General features: G+C 52.5%; 1 protein-coding gene across 11 annotated transcripts in view; it reads left to right on the forward strand.

Moving 5' to 3' along the window:
- Tnk2 (tyrosine kinase non receptor 2) overlaps window positions 1–9,870 on the forward strand; it is a 38,582-nt gene extending 28,712 nt beyond the window's left edge. For 4 of the 11 annotated variants that reach the window (XM_031363675.1, XM_031363676.1, XM_031363670.1 and 1 more), the window contains exons 10-16: window positions 1,769–1,963; window positions 4,111–4,202; window positions 4,980–5,024; window positions 5,765–7,113; window positions 7,206–7,301; window positions 7,452–7,579; window positions 9,046–9,870. In XM_031363675.1, the coding sequence (XP_031219535.1) occupies window positions 1,769–1,963; window positions 4,111–4,202; window positions 4,980–5,024; window positions 5,765–7,113; window positions 7,206–7,301; window positions 7,452–7,579; window positions 9,046–9,052 (1,912 nt within the window). In that variant the 3' untranslated portion in view covers window positions 9,053–9,870. Of the gene's footprint in view, window positions 1–1,768; window positions 1,964–4,110; window positions 4,203–4,979; window positions 5,025–5,764; window positions 7,114–7,205; window positions 7,302–7,451; window positions 7,584–9,045 lie in introns of those variants that run through there. The other 7 variants (XM_031363680.1, XM_031363679.1, XM_031363674.1 and 4 more) reach the window with 6 other exon arrangements.
- Window positions 9,871–14,516: the final 4,646 nt, after the last annotated feature.

The raw sequence follows: 14,516 nt of genomic DNA on the forward strand, positions 1-14,516 counted from the left end.
TGAGTTTGAAGCCAGCCTGATATAAAAAATGAATTCCAGGACAGATAGGATTACATAGAGAGACCCTGTCCCGTCCCCCCCCCCAAAGAAAAAAACCCCTAAAAAATGAAAACAGTCTTGAAGATAAAGGGATGATTAGCCTCTCCTGAGGGTCTGATGTGGAGGGCAAGGTGGCTGACAGCTCCTTTGTGCGGTTTTTTAGAGTGGTATTGAGTGGAGGCAGAGGATTTGAAATCCATTGACAGGTTCTTGGCCCAGCCTGGCCTGCAGCCTCCACTTCCTGTGGTAGGAGGGGTGGAAGGCATTGAGTCTGTGCCCTCGAAGGGACAAGGTAGGGTTATGTGTGGTGAGCAGAATGCTCTGGTAACATCTCTGCCTCGGCTGTGTCTTTGAGTTAACGAGTACCTCAGATGTGGGCAGGCTAGGGTCCAGCCTAGCTGGGAAAGTGAGGGGCTGCCTGTGGAGGAGCTGCTGGTGTGGGGAGAACAGCCGGGGTGTGGGGCAGGCGTTGCTTGTCGTGGGCAGCTTTGTTTGTGCGCTGAGGTTCCTTTCTCTCTGTGGACTGGATCTGCTATTTTCAGAAGACTCTTTCTCAGGGTGTTGTCCTTTCTCCCTTCCTTCCTTCCCTGCCCTTCCTACCCTAAAGGCAGGGAGTAATCACAGGGTGGCTGTGTCTGTGGTGGGCCAGCAGGGAGCCTTAGTGACCAGAAGGCAGCTGGGGCAGTCCCCAGCACTGCCATAGCACCTCCCCAGCTCCCCTGCTGTGGCCGTGTTTCCCAGGAGGCCCTCTGGCTCTGGATGGGACAGACAGAGGATGTGAAGGTGAGGAGGGGACAGGCAGTGGTGGTGTGATTGTGCCCGTCTCAGTAGCATGGTTACTCCAGCTGGTGCCTTAACCCAGTGTCTGCCCACATCTGGGGACCTCCACAGTCAGCTTCGGGGCATGTAGAGTGTTCAGAGAAAGCTGTATTCTTTCCCACTTGTTCTCTTGCTGTGTGGGCCTCAACTCAGGCTTACACTGGGTCAGGTCCAGGTTTGCTCATGTTTTGTCTCCAGAGTATGAACTGAGATCATCATGGTTCACCATACTGGGAACTCTGTTTCCCTTCTGGACCTCTTATTGTAAGGCAAGAATAGGCCCCATCCTGAGAAGATGGGGAGGATGGCAGGCCTGGATCCCCACAGCTCTGCTGTCAGGTGGTGTAGAGGTCCGGGTTTCCCTGTGTTCTACATGTTGAAGATCTTCATGCGAGGCCTGAGTAGTAACTGGAAGGCACGGTCCTAAACTCATGGGATCCCTTTGGCTACTGTATAACTTAAAATTCCTAGAACCCTGCCAAGGGGTGGATCTAGTGGCCCTAAGGAGACCAAGACCAGGCGCTGGCTGGAGGAAGGGCACAGGTGCACTGTGGAGCACCCTGGTTTTGCAGGCTTAATTGGTCTGAGTACTGCATCCCCTATAGTCGGTTGTTCTGGTAAATGTGTTTCCTTATTTGTAGACTGTAGGGAAAGCTGCTGACCTACCCAGAGGAGCTTAGGCTAAGGCTGAGCAAATAGCCAGGCCCTCTTCAGGGAGTGGCAGTTTATGGTGTTGCTGTGGGGAGAATGGACTAGTGGCTAGACTCTTCTTGAGGTCTTATCCCCAGTGCTTCGCCTGCCAAGGTAGTCAGGTTCCATGAGCAGGAACCTTGGTATGAGAAGGTTCCTTTGTCTGGGGTCACTTCCACCCCCTATACCTGGTCTTCACCATGCTATCTCTGTCATACAGGGCTGAGAACTATTGGTGGCGTGGTCAGAACACACGGACCCTGTGTGTAGGACCTTTCCCTCGAAATGTGGTGACCTCCGTGGCTGGCCTGTCAGCCCAGGACATCAGCCAGCCTCTACAGAATAGCTTCATTCACACAGGACATGGCGACAGTGACCCCCGCCACTGCTGGGGGTTCCCTGACAGGATCGATGAGTGAGTATCTAGAGAGCTGATGACCTGGTCCTGGGCTTTTGGGACTAGTAGCCCCTCACCACACCGCATACAAGATCTTGTACATAGGCTCCAAAGATGGGGCTATCTGTTACTGATGGGTAAAGGCTGGAAGGATGCTTTGAATTAAAGTGCTCTCAAAGCAGGCAGCACCAGGAGCTGCCAGAGGCCATCCCCAAGTCATTTCCCAAGCCAGGTGGCCAGGAACAGTTAAAGCCTTGTCTCGTTGGCTTTTCCACCAAGTGGGGTCCATCATGGAAGCTTTGGGTCCCAGTTTTTCCTAGAGTGGGAAGCTGGTGGTCAGTGAGACAACCTTTGCCCCTTGACTGTGGACACCTGCGGTCCCCTGCAGAAAGTGTTCCGGTACCACATCATGAAGCTTACATTCTGGTCTAACCCAAGCCTATGCAGACACTGCTCCTCCAGCCCTGTGCATGCACAGCTCTTCCTGTCGTTAGCTGCCTTTCTCTCTCATGACAGAGTGCCAGTTACAGGCACACACAGGAACTTTTCCTGTCCCTCGGCTTCTTGTTTGTCCTTAGGATCCTTCCTTTAGTGTGGCACCCAAGCCACATCCATCTCCTTACTGTGTTGTTTCTTCTGTGCCATTGTGTATGTCCTCTGCACTTTTCATTGTGGCTGCCTCCCTACAGTGTGTGGCAGCTCTCACCTTAGGGAGACGTGCAGGTGTCCAAGGCATGGGTAAGCAGAGATGCGTCTGCCTTGCTCTCTTACCCTCGTTCCGCAGGATCTCAGCCTCGCCTGCTTTTGAGGCTCTGCACGATCTTGTCTCTCTGCTGCTTTGTTCCTGCTCGCCTACTAGACTAGAGCAGGCTATGGAGGCAGGTTGGGTCAAGGTGTAGGTGCCAGAGGCGGGCCCAAACTGGCTGAGTGCTGAGGATGCGCTGGGGTGGGGAGGCCAGGGCTGTCCTTGCTAAGCCCTCGCTCCGCATTGTATTCTCCCCAGTACAGCTCTGCACATCTGTGGGCAGAGTCTGTGTGCAGTTTCTACTGAAGTATGACCTAGGGGAGAAAACCCCAAGAATGAACTCATTCTTACTTGCTAAAATTTCTCCTGCCAACCCCGTCTGGCACACTGGGTGACACTTGGGAAGCAGTTCTCTCAGGACACCAGCACCTCCTTCAGGGGTTTCCAGAATTTAGAGCCCTGAACCTATGAGGTCAGCTCTCCTGTCATGTCTACAGGTCCAGGCAGGAGTGAGCTTACTTCCCAGAGCTGGGAGCAGGCCAGGAGGGAACTCTGTCTGGGAGGGATTCCTGCTCTTCTTTTGGTAAAGAGGGGGATCACTGGGAGTCATCTGGCCTTCTTGGTGCTCTGTGCATCCTAGTTAGCCTCTGTCAGATCTCCCACTAGTCCTCTATGCCTTGGTGGTCCTTCTCCAGCTGCCTCCTCCTGAGACTGTGGTAAAACAGGCCTTTGTTTTCCCATGTCCCACATCCCAGAACATCAGGCCCCTGCCTCTCAGGAACCAGGTAAGGGCCTATGAAAGTAGGAGGAGGGGAGGAGAGGGGAGGCCCTTGCAGCTAGGGGCCTGTACCCTCTCTCCCACTTCTGCTGTGCCTGAGCAAGCCCAGCCTCATTCTTCCAGGCTTTAATCAGCCTTGGTGACTAAGTCCCAGATCCCAGATAGTACAGTAGCTGGGGTGAGTCGGGGAGCACACCGCACAGTTCAGCATCCTCCCTGGTTCCTGTAGTTCAGCAGGAAGCTGTCCTCCCCACCCTCCTAGGGGCTAATAACAGATGTCCAGTCTCCCGGAGGGTCTGTAGAAGAGTGTGCCAGCAGGTAGACACCTGGTGTGGGCTTTGTCCTTGTAAGGTACTGGAGCCCTTGAAGGCAAAGGCTTCTCAGCCTGGTTCAGCTACTTCCCCTTGGTAGGCACATCTGGGTGTAGGGGTTAGGATTGTATAGACCCAGGAGTCTGGGAGCCTTGTGACTCAGCTCTGCCACTCACCTTCCTCTGAGACATGCCTTAGTCTTTGCATTATCCCCTAAACACTCAGGAGGTGTGTGTGTGTGGGGAGGGCTGGCCTTAAGGAGGTGGGATCCTACACGTCTGCCAAAGGTGTCCTCTCTCTCTGCCTCCCCTGACCTGGTTCTCCTCAACAGACTGTACCTAGGAAACCCCATGGACCCTCCCGACCTGCTGAGTGTGGAACTGAGCACCTCCCGACCCACCCAGCATCTAGGACGGGTGAAAAGTAAGAGCCCTTCCGTTCCTCGGTGTTTCCAGTTCACTGGCTACCCTGAGCCTGCTGTGCTACTCTGGGGACAGTGGGGTCAGGGCAGCAGGTGGGACAGCTGGATCCCTGGCTCTGGCTGGATGTGGGGTGAGAGCAGAGAGGCAGCTGTATCCGCTGTGCACACACGAGGAGGGGCTCCTTGGGTTGGCCCTGCCCTGGCTCTACAGCCTTAGCTTCCTCCTCCTCCCTCTCACCAGGCACTTCAGATCCTGGCTTTCCTTACTTCCCCCAGTCACGCTCTTCTGTCCCAAGCCAACACCCCATACCCCTCTTTGGGCTCCATCTCGGTCAGGAGCCCCACCCCCCTCCCAGATCCCGTGCCTATCATTCTGGAACACAGTTGTTCCGTCCCGCCTCCCCATTCCTCCCATCTTCCGTTGGTTGTGCATTTGCTCACTCCTGTTCATCTCTCTTTCCCTCCCTCCCTTCTCTCCCTTTCTCTCCCTCCCATACTCTTTCTCTCCCTCTCCTTCCCTCTTTCTCTGTTTCCGTCTCTGTCTCTCCCCCCCTCCTTTTCTTTTGATCTCCTGCTCGCCCCCTCCCTCTTTCTCTCTCTCTCCCTCTCTCCTTCCCTTCTTTCTTCCCTCCCTCTCTCTCCCCTCTCCCTTCTTCCCTTCCCTCCCTCCCTTTATCTAAACCCTTCCCTCTGTCTGACTCTTACCTCCCCACCTCACCCCTGCCTTGCTCGGCCATCCTTCTTTTCCGCCTCCCCTGTCCGCATGGCCTTTCTTACAGGGGAGCCTCCACCTCGCCCACCTCAGCCTGCCATCTTCACTCAGAGTAAGTGGGGCTGTTCAGGATGCCTTGGCCCCCGCCCCCGTCCCCCCTCTCTTCTCTCTCCTCTCTTGGAAGGTACAGAGCCCTGGTGGGAGGCTGTGTGGAAGGGAAAGCGGGTGTTTGCTGTGAGCTCTAGCTGCTGAACTGGCCCGGCATGCCTTCCTCCCTCATCTTTGCTCACAAAGCCTGGCTTCATCTTGCTCTGCTGTGGCGTGGCCAGCCTCCCATTGCAGGGGTTGCAATCTGGGATGTGGTGGTCGCTCTCAGGAGCTCTGTCCTATGAGGAAAGCTCCTGTTGGCCGGTGTCTGCTGTAATGGTGTGCCACAATAGAGGTGGGGAGTGAGATTACTCACCAGGAGCAAAGAGCAGGGGCTCTTGTGTTAGGAACAAACCTCAGAGACAGGTGTAAACTGCGAGTTGCCTGCTCTAGCTTAGGCAGAATTCAGGGTCTCTCCAGCCTACACTGAGGCCTGAAGGCAGAGTAGATTCTGTCCTGTTTGAGTAGGGTCAGGTATGCTCTTGGCAGCGGGGCCACCTAGAGGGGCCTTGGCAGGGCACAGTTGGTGGGGACATTTGGGTAGGGCAGTTGGCAGTGGGTAGTTGTGGGGGACACTTGGCTAGGGGAGTTAGTAGTGGGTAGTTGTGGGAAACACTTGGCTTTCTTTTTCCACACATTTACCTCCCCTGTTCCCCATTCATATCTGACACCATCTCCCTGTTGGGGTCTCCCTTTTTATCACAGAGCCAACATACGACCCTGTGAGTGAGGACCCAGACCCTCTGTCCAGTGACTTCAAGAGGCTTGGCTTGAGGAAGCCAGCCCTGCCTCGAGGGCTGTGGCTGGCAAAGCCCTCAGCCCGAGTGCCAGGCACCAAGGCAGGCCGCAGCGGTGGGGGTGAGGTCACACTCATCGACTTCGGTGAGGAGCCTGTGGTCCCAACCCCACGGCCTTGTGCACCCTCCTTGGCACAGTTGGCCATGGATGCCTGCTCCTTGCTGGACAAGACACCACCACAGAGCCCCACACGGGCACTGCCACGACCTTTACATCCCACACCTGTGGTAGACTGGGACGCTCGTCCGCTGCCCCCACCCCCCGCCTATGATGACGTGGCCCAAGATGAAGATGACTTTGAGGTCTGCTCTATCAACAGCACGCTAGTGGGTGCAGGCCTCCCTGCTGGGCCTAGCCAAGGCGAGACCAATTATGCCTTTGTCCCTGAGCAGGCACAGCTGCCCCCTACCCTGGAGGATAACCTGTTCCTTCCACCCCAGGGTGGGGGCAGACCACCCAGCTCAGCGCAGACTGCAGAGATTTTCCAGGCACTGCAGCAGGAGTGTATGCGGCAGCTACAGGTCCCCACTGGCCAGCTGACCCCCTCCCCTACCCCAGGAGGTGATGACAAGCCCCAGGTGCCACCCCGGGTACCTATCCCCCCTCGGCCCACACGTCCACGTGTGGAGCTATCTCCAGCTCCCTCAGGTGAGGAAGAGACAAGCCGGTGGCCTGGACCTGCCTCCCCTCCCCGAGTGCCTCCCCGGGAACCCCTGTCTCCTCAAGGTTCAAGAACCCCAAGCCCCCTAGTGCCACCTGGCAGCTCTCCACTACCACACCGGCTCTCTAGCTCACCTGGAAAGACCATGCCCACCACCCAAAGCTTTGCCTCAGACCCTAAGTATGCCACTCCACAAGTGATCCAGGCTCCTGGTCCACGGGCTGGCCCCTGCATCCTGCCCATTGTCCGAGATGGCAGGAAGGTCAGCAGCACCCACTACTACCTGCTGCCGGAGCGCCCTCCTTACCTAGAGCGCTATCAGCGCTTCCTTCAGGAGGCCCAGAGCCCTGAAGAGCCGGCCGCCCTGCCCGTGCCCCCACTGCTGCCCCCGCCCAGTACTCCAGCCCCTGCCGCCCCCACTGCCACCGTCAGGCCTATGCCTCAGGCTGCCCCAGACCCAAAGGCCAACTTCTCCACCAATAACAGCAACCCAGGGGCGCGGCCACCATCGCTGAGGGCCTCTGCTCGCCTGCCACAGAGGGGCTGCTCAGGGGACGGGCAAGAGGCTGCTCGGCCAGCAGACAAAGTCCAGATGGTGAGTGCCAGGCCAACTCCAAGGTGAAGGGCAGGGGTCTGAGGGACCCAGAGGAATGGGCCCAAGTGGTGCTGACGGGTGGGTATGCCCAGCTGCAGGCCATGGTGCATGGGGTGACCACAGAGGAGTGCCAGGCGGCCCTGCAAAGCCACAGCTGGAGTGTTCAGAGGGCTGCCCAGTATCTGAAGGTACCATCACTTCCTGCCTGCCCTGGTGTTCAGGGGCTCTGAAAACTGGTTCTGCTGTACCCTACCTTCTGGCTCTGTCCTGTGCCCCATTCTGTTCTGATGCCCTTGGCTCCAATGTGTTTCATGGCAGCATCACCCTCTGCCCTTCAGGTGGAGCAGCTGTTTGGGCTGGGTCTTCGGCCACGGGTGGAATGCCACAAAGTTCTAGAGATGTTCGACTGGAACCTAGAGCAAGCTGGCTGTCACCTTCTGGGTTCCTGTGGCCCTGCCCACCACAAGTAAGTGAGTTACACACTATGAGCACCTCCCTCTCCCAGGAAGACTGCTACCACTGTGAGAAAGGCCTACTTACCTCAGAAAGGCCACATGTAGGCAGGGAGTCCCCAGCTGGTAGGAGAGAGGGCAGGTACAGGGCCCCGGAGGCAGGCGGTTTGTCTGGAAAAGAACTCTCCTATATACATTTAGCTTTTCCCATGAGTTGATGAATGAAAAAGGCATCTGGGGGGGGGGGGGCCCTTGGGTGAAGGAGGCCAGCATCCCTAGCTCCTCTCCAGTTGCCCAAGTGCTTCACCGAGCAGCATTTTAATCATTACTTAAGTGCATATATACACACACACATATATATGAAATTTTTTACCTCTATTATCATATTTATGTTTAAAGTACCAGTTGGTGCTGAGGAGAAGGGTGGTGGCTCAGCCAATGAGATACGAGCACAAGAGCCAGAGTTTGAATCCCCACAACCCATGTAAAAGCCAGATGCATAGCTTGAGCCTTTGTAATCCCACTGCTCTTACAGGAGAGATGGGAGGCAGAGACAGGTTTAAGGGCAGCTAGCCTGGCATACAGTAGCAGAAAAACAACAGGCCTGGTCTCAAGAAGGCAGGCGAGGTTTCCTCTGATCTCTGCATACTCCTGTGGCATATGCATGCCTGTATTGAAACACAAATGCTCACGCTCAAACTCCCCCCCATACTTTTTTTTTCTTGTTTTTTTCGAGACAGGGTTTCTCTGTATAGCCTTGGCTGTCCTGGAACTCACTCTGTAGACCAGGCTGGCCTCGAACTCAGAAATCCACCTGCCTCTGCCTCCCAAGTGCTGGGATTAAAGGCGTGCACCACCACCGCCCAGCACTTTTCTTTATATATGTTAGTTTTAATGCTTTTTGAAAGAATAAACATCCAAAGAAAATCTCGTTACATTTTTACAAAAAGTTTATGTATGTGCACACTTACAAAATAAAGCATACAGATTATTATTAATTAAAATATTTATCTAGCCCAAAAATGGTGAAACATGCAGGGGCGAGGTCAGTCTCCTCTCAGGAAGCAAGCGTGGCTGGGAGCTGGGAGGCAGGCACCCCAGTGGGGTCTGCCAGTCTGTGCTGCTTCTGTGGTACAAGCTTGTGCACTCATCAGAAGCAGTCAGAAACAGTGTGGCGTTCCGCATGCACTGACACCCTTTACTAAGCTGTAGTGTCTGCTGGTGGTTGTCCCTCATTTGTATCCTGAGAAGCTTCCTGTTGACCTCAGATACGCCAGCACACGCTAGGACTATTACGTTATCAAAAAAGGTTCTTTAGAGTAAGTTCTAAAATTGTTGCCTAAAACTGTTTTTTAAATACATTGCAAGGTATCTAAAGGCAGTAACTCCCTATGGTGACCTTGTATTTCCCATTACCTGTTTAACTAGTTCATGTTCTCATGTTGATGGATGAACTTTTTGGTTATTTCCTGTCTTTCAGACGCTGATGGTTGACTGGAAAGCAGTCGTCTGTCCTAGAAGAACCTCTTGAACCTGTCTGTGGGACAGGGTGGGGAGCTGCCCCGCCTCAGGCCTGGAGGACCCACAACTGCCTGCGGCTCCCAGTGAACAGTGAGACCTAGGCAGCAGGAGGCTGGGAGCCTCCTCTTGCCCACCTTGCTCACCCACCCAGCGCTGTTCTGCACACCTTGGTTCAGCCCTCAGTGCCCCAACCAAGAGGTGGGAAGTTCCGAGCCTTGTGAAGGCAAGACAGGAAGCTGCCTGGCAGGCTCTGCGTGTGACCTGCCTCTGGCTCCAGATCAAGGCTGAGCTAGTGGCTAGAGTGTGCCCCCAGGCTTTCCCCTGGGAGATTAGACTGACAAGAAACCAGGCTTGCCTTGGACAGGAAGGATGTGTTGGACATGCAGAAGGGTGAGCCAGCACCGAACAGGCCCTCCTCAGGGATAGGCCCCTTTCCAGGGAACCCCTGTAGGAATGTGGAGTGTTGGACACAATATGGCCTGTGGCTTCACTGTGAACTTGTGGGCTTGGCTGGTCTTAGGATCTTGTACCTATGAACAGCCTGAAGTGGCTCAGAAACAGAAAAGGTGCCAGGATCTTCTCTGGCAGGGACCAGGGACCAGGGCCCAAGGGCCCGGGTGTGGAAGGAGACCCCAGTGGCACCAGTACTCCTGTTTGACCCTGTTCTTCCCCTGTTGCTATTTGATGTGCTCCCATCAGCCTCTGTTGCCAGAGTTGCTGCCCCAGCTATGGATATCTGCTTCTTCCAGAGAAATAAAGTTCGTTTCTATTTTATTTTATGTTACTCTCTTGTGCCTGCCTGTTTCTTGGCTTGTGCCCTCCAATCTCAACAGGAGAGACTGGTGATAAACTGTGGGAAAGCCATTTATCACCACCTATGGGCAGAGGAAGGAAGTGCAGGCCCAAGGCATCCCATGCCTGTACCTTACAGAGCTGGCCCAGCTTGCTTCATCTGGTCTGGGACTGTCACGGACTCTGCGGGTTTCTATAGTGCAGGACACACTTCAGGAGACAGTCTAATAGCTCAGTCAGTTGGAGCTAGACCAGAAGCAGATGTCAGCCAGGGCTTCAGTAGGCACAGCCATTTGTATTTTGTTTTTCTGAATAATGTATTTACGTGATTCTGAATTCAGAAGGTCCGGGAAAGCACATGGCGGGCACCCACCTCAGCTCCCCTTATCCCCTCTGCCCTCATCATCTATACTGGTGCATTCCTCTTTTTTTTTTTTTTTTTTTTTTAAATGAGAGCCTTTTTAGAAACTTTCATAGAATTTTGGTTTGGCTCTTTGTCGGCCTTGGCAGTTACAGCCACTGTGGCAGTAATTTGGGTGTGTGGGCTGAGAACTGGCAGGACTGGACGAGGCATTGTGGGTAGTGAGCTCTGGGGCTGTGACGGAGACTGTGAGGCTGTTCAGTGGTTGCACCAGCAGTGAGAGTTGGCCATGTGGTGAGCAGCTCCCTCACCCTCCCCAGACTGCCTGGTAGCAAATACTCTCTTTTGCATGTCTCTCATGAGTAAGTAAACTTCCAAAATGGAAGTAAGTTAAATCCAGGAGTGCTGGTGCATGTCTGTGATCTCAGCATTCAGGAAGCCAAGGCAGGAGGATCGGCCTAGGTTCCAGGTCAGCCTGGGCTGGGCTTCATCATGAGAGCCTGTCTCAAAAACAAAACAGAAGAGACTGGCCAATTAGATGACTGCGTGGTTAAAGGCATTTACTGTGGAGGCCTGGTAACCTGATTTTGAGTCCTGGAACCCCATGGTGGAAGGAGAAAACAGAATCCCAAAAGTTGTCCTCTAACTTTACATGTGGCTACACATACACACACCAATAACAAAAAAACAGTAAACTCACTCATGTTCCCTCTCTATGTGAATTACCTACTAATATCCTTGGACCTTTGAAAATGGAAGATTCTTGCTGATTTTTGGGAAGCTACTAGATCCAGGAAACCCTTTTTTTGTTTTGTTTCTCTGTGCAGCCCCGGCTGTCCTGGAACTCACTCTGTAGACCAGGCTGGCCTCAAACTCAGAAATCCACCTGCCTCTGCCTCCCAAGTGCTAGGATTAAAGGTGTGCACCACCACTGCCCAACCAGGAAGCCCTTTTGAATCCCACAGATGATATAAGCTTTAGGAAGCAAGATAAATCATGGAAAGTAAATCGACAGCTGGGATTCGTTAAAGACATTGGAGGGAGGCATAGTGCCACCAGGGAAGGCACTCAGGCGTTGGAGCTGGAACGGAATTCAAGGTGTGTTTACATGACCTGGCACTATTTAAAAACAACCCCGCAGAAACATTCAGGGGGTGCTGGGTCACTCTGGTGCTCCAGACTGCAGTGGGCTAGAAGCACAACAGCTCTGCGGGCTGGAGCCTTCGGAGCCAACCGTGCTGCAGTTAAAGGGGCTGGTGGCCTGTGCTCAGCTGCCATGTGACTTTGGGCAGATGTCTTCCCAGGCTGACTGTTCTTCACCCTCAGAAGACAGGAAATGGTGGCGAGTGGACAGTGCATGTGCACGCGCGTGCATATGTGTGTGTGTGTGTCTGTGTATGATAGTGTGCATGTGTTAGAGTGTGATGTGTAAGAGTGTTGTATGTATGTGTATGAGAGTGTGTGTGCTGGGACTGGAGAGATGGCTCAGCAGCTAAGAGCACCAGCTGCTCTTCCAGAGGTCCTGAGTTCAATTCCCAGCAACCACATGGTGGCTCACAACCATCTGTAGTGGGATCAGATGCCCTCTTCTGGTGTGTTTGAAGAGAGCAATGGTGTACACATATATATAAAATAAATAAATAAATCTTACAAAAAAAGAAAAAAAAAAAAAACAAGCTGGGCAGTGGTGGCATACGCACTTGGGAAGTACAGGCAGGCAAATTTCTGAGTTTGAGTCTAGCCTGGTCTACAGAGTGAGTTCCAGGACAGCCAGGGCTATACAGAGAAACCCTGTCTCCAAAAACCAAAAATAAAAATTAAAATTAGGGCCGGCGAGATGGCTCAGTGGGTAAGAGCACTGACTGCTCTTCCGAAGGTCCTGAGTTCGGATCCCAGCAACCACATGGTGGCTCACAACCACCCGTAATGAGATCGAACGCCCTCTTCTGGTGCATTTGAAGACAGCTGCAGTGAATTACGCTAGAGTGAGCAGGGCCAGAGAATAGCCACACACATGATGGCTCAAGGCCTCCAAAGTGCAAGCCTGGTCTACAGAGTGAGTTCCAGGGCAGCCAGGGCTACATAGAGAAACCCTGTCTCGAAAAAGACCAAAAAAACCAAAACAAAACAAAACAAAAAAAAGAGTGTGTGCTGTATATGTGTATATATCATGTGTGTTCAAGAGAGTGTATGTATGTGTGAGTGTGTCTGTGATAGTGTATGTGGTATGTGCATGTATATATGTGTTTGGTTTGTAGGTGTGTGAATGTGTATATGCATAGGTGTGTGTGTGTGTGATAGTGTGTGGACATGTGAATGAGTGTGTCTCTGTATGATAGAGTGTATGTGATGTGAATGTGTCTTTGTGGAAGAGTGAGAAGAGTGTGCATGTGACATGTGAGTGTCTTTGTGTGTGATAGTGTGTTTCTGTGTTTAGAGTATGTATGTGTGTGGTGTGTAGCTGTGTGTGTATATATGAGTGTGTCTATGTATATGTATGTGGTGTGTATGTGTGTTTTAGGGGAGGGAGTGTAGGTACCTTCACATAAATGAGGAGGCTGCCTCCACCCTGGGATCCCAGGTAGCCCCATGTCACACTATGCAATCAATGTGTGTGGTCCTTTGCCATGCAAACTCTAATTCTATTATTAATTGCTATATGATGTCTTAGAGAATTATGAAAAAGATGGATTCTAGTGAAGATGCCTAGAATCTAAAGCTCAACTCCTGTTCTAGAGCCCTTACCTAGACTGGAGAAAACTTGTTGGCTAAACAAACTCTAAAAATAGGTGTAAGTCATATCATAAATGGGAAAAATAAGCTGTGCTGGGCCTAGAGTCTTTTTTTTTTTCCAGATGTTCTTCATCTCAATAAAAAAAAAAAGCCATTTAAGCTGGGAGGAGAGCTGGTGTAGTAGTTAGCGAGTTTGTACTGGTCTTGCTGAGTGAGGATCTGAGTTAGTCTCGCAATACCACACACAGTGACTTACAACTGCTTGTGACTCCAGCACCACTGGCTCCAAAACCCTCTTCTGGTCCCCACAGGCACGTCCACACACAGATAGTCCTAATTTAAAAAAATAATTAGGCATGGTGGCACATACCATCAATCTCAGTAATCGGGAGGTAAAGGCCGGTGAGTTTGAGCCCAACCTAGTCTACAGCTTAAGGTCCAGGTCAGTCCAGGCTACATAGTGAGACTCTTTTTTTTTTTTTTTTTTTAAGATTTATTTATTTATTATATGTAAGTACACTGTAGCTGTCTTCAGACGCACCAGAAGAGGGCATCAGATCTCATTACGGGTGGTTGTGAGCCACCATGTGGTTGCTGGGATTTGAACTCATGACCTTCCGGTGCTCTTCCCCGCTGAGCCATCTCACCAGCCCCCCATAGTGAGACTCTTAATTAATAAACAAAACCTTTAAAAGAAGGAAGGGCTTGAAAGATGACAGCACTTAAAAAAGAGCACGGGCTGCTCTTCCAGAGGACCTGGGTTCAATTCTAAGCGAACACATGGCAACTCATCCATCTCTAACTCCAGTTCTAGGGCACCTGATTCTCTTGTGGCCTCTGTGGGCATGAGGGAGACACGTGGTGCCCAGACGCAGCACGCAGGTAAAGCCTCCACGGCACTTAAGATAACAGAGTAAGTGCCGCTTGGCCTTCTGATCTTCTGGAAGGGAAGAGGGCTTTACCTGGAGAGGATGGCTCTGGGCACTAGAGCTCAGTAAGGCAGAGAGAACATTTTGCCTAGTGACAGGCTGCCCACTAAACGAATCCTGCCGGTCCTTACACATCAGTAGCTTAACATCACACATCAGCCGCTCTGTCCCAGTCTCTGCCCTACTGCTCTCAGTTTGCCTTAATGAACCAGCAAGGCCCACTTTTGGCAACAGAATGGTTTGTTGTTGTTGTTTTGTTTGTCTTTTGTTTTTGTTACACCTAGAGATGGCTTATAGATCAATTTTTAACTCTATTTAAGAAGACTTAAAGCCGGGCGGTGGCGGCGCACACCTTTAGTCCCAGCACTTGGGAGGCAGAGGCAGGCGGATTTCAGAGTTCCAGGCCAGCCTGGTCTACAGAGTGAGTTCCAGGACAGCCAGGGCAACACAGAGAAACCCTGTCTCGAAAATCCAAAAAAAAAAAAAAGAAGACTTAAAAACCACTTCTGTGTGAGTTGTCAGCATGTGAGAATCTGTTGTAGAGAGTGTACTTCAGAAGGCTTTTGCAGGGGCAGGACATCAGAACACTGAGGCTCTGCGCGCGCGCGCGCGCGC

Source organism: Mastomys coucha, unplaced genomic scaffold (assembly GCF_008632895.1).
Source record: "Mastomys coucha isolate ucsf_1 unplaced genomic scaffold, UCSF_Mcou_1 pScaffold12, whole genome shotgun sequence".
Lineage (NCBI taxonomy): Eukaryota > Metazoa > Chordata > Mammalia > Rodentia > Muridae > Mastomys > Mastomys coucha.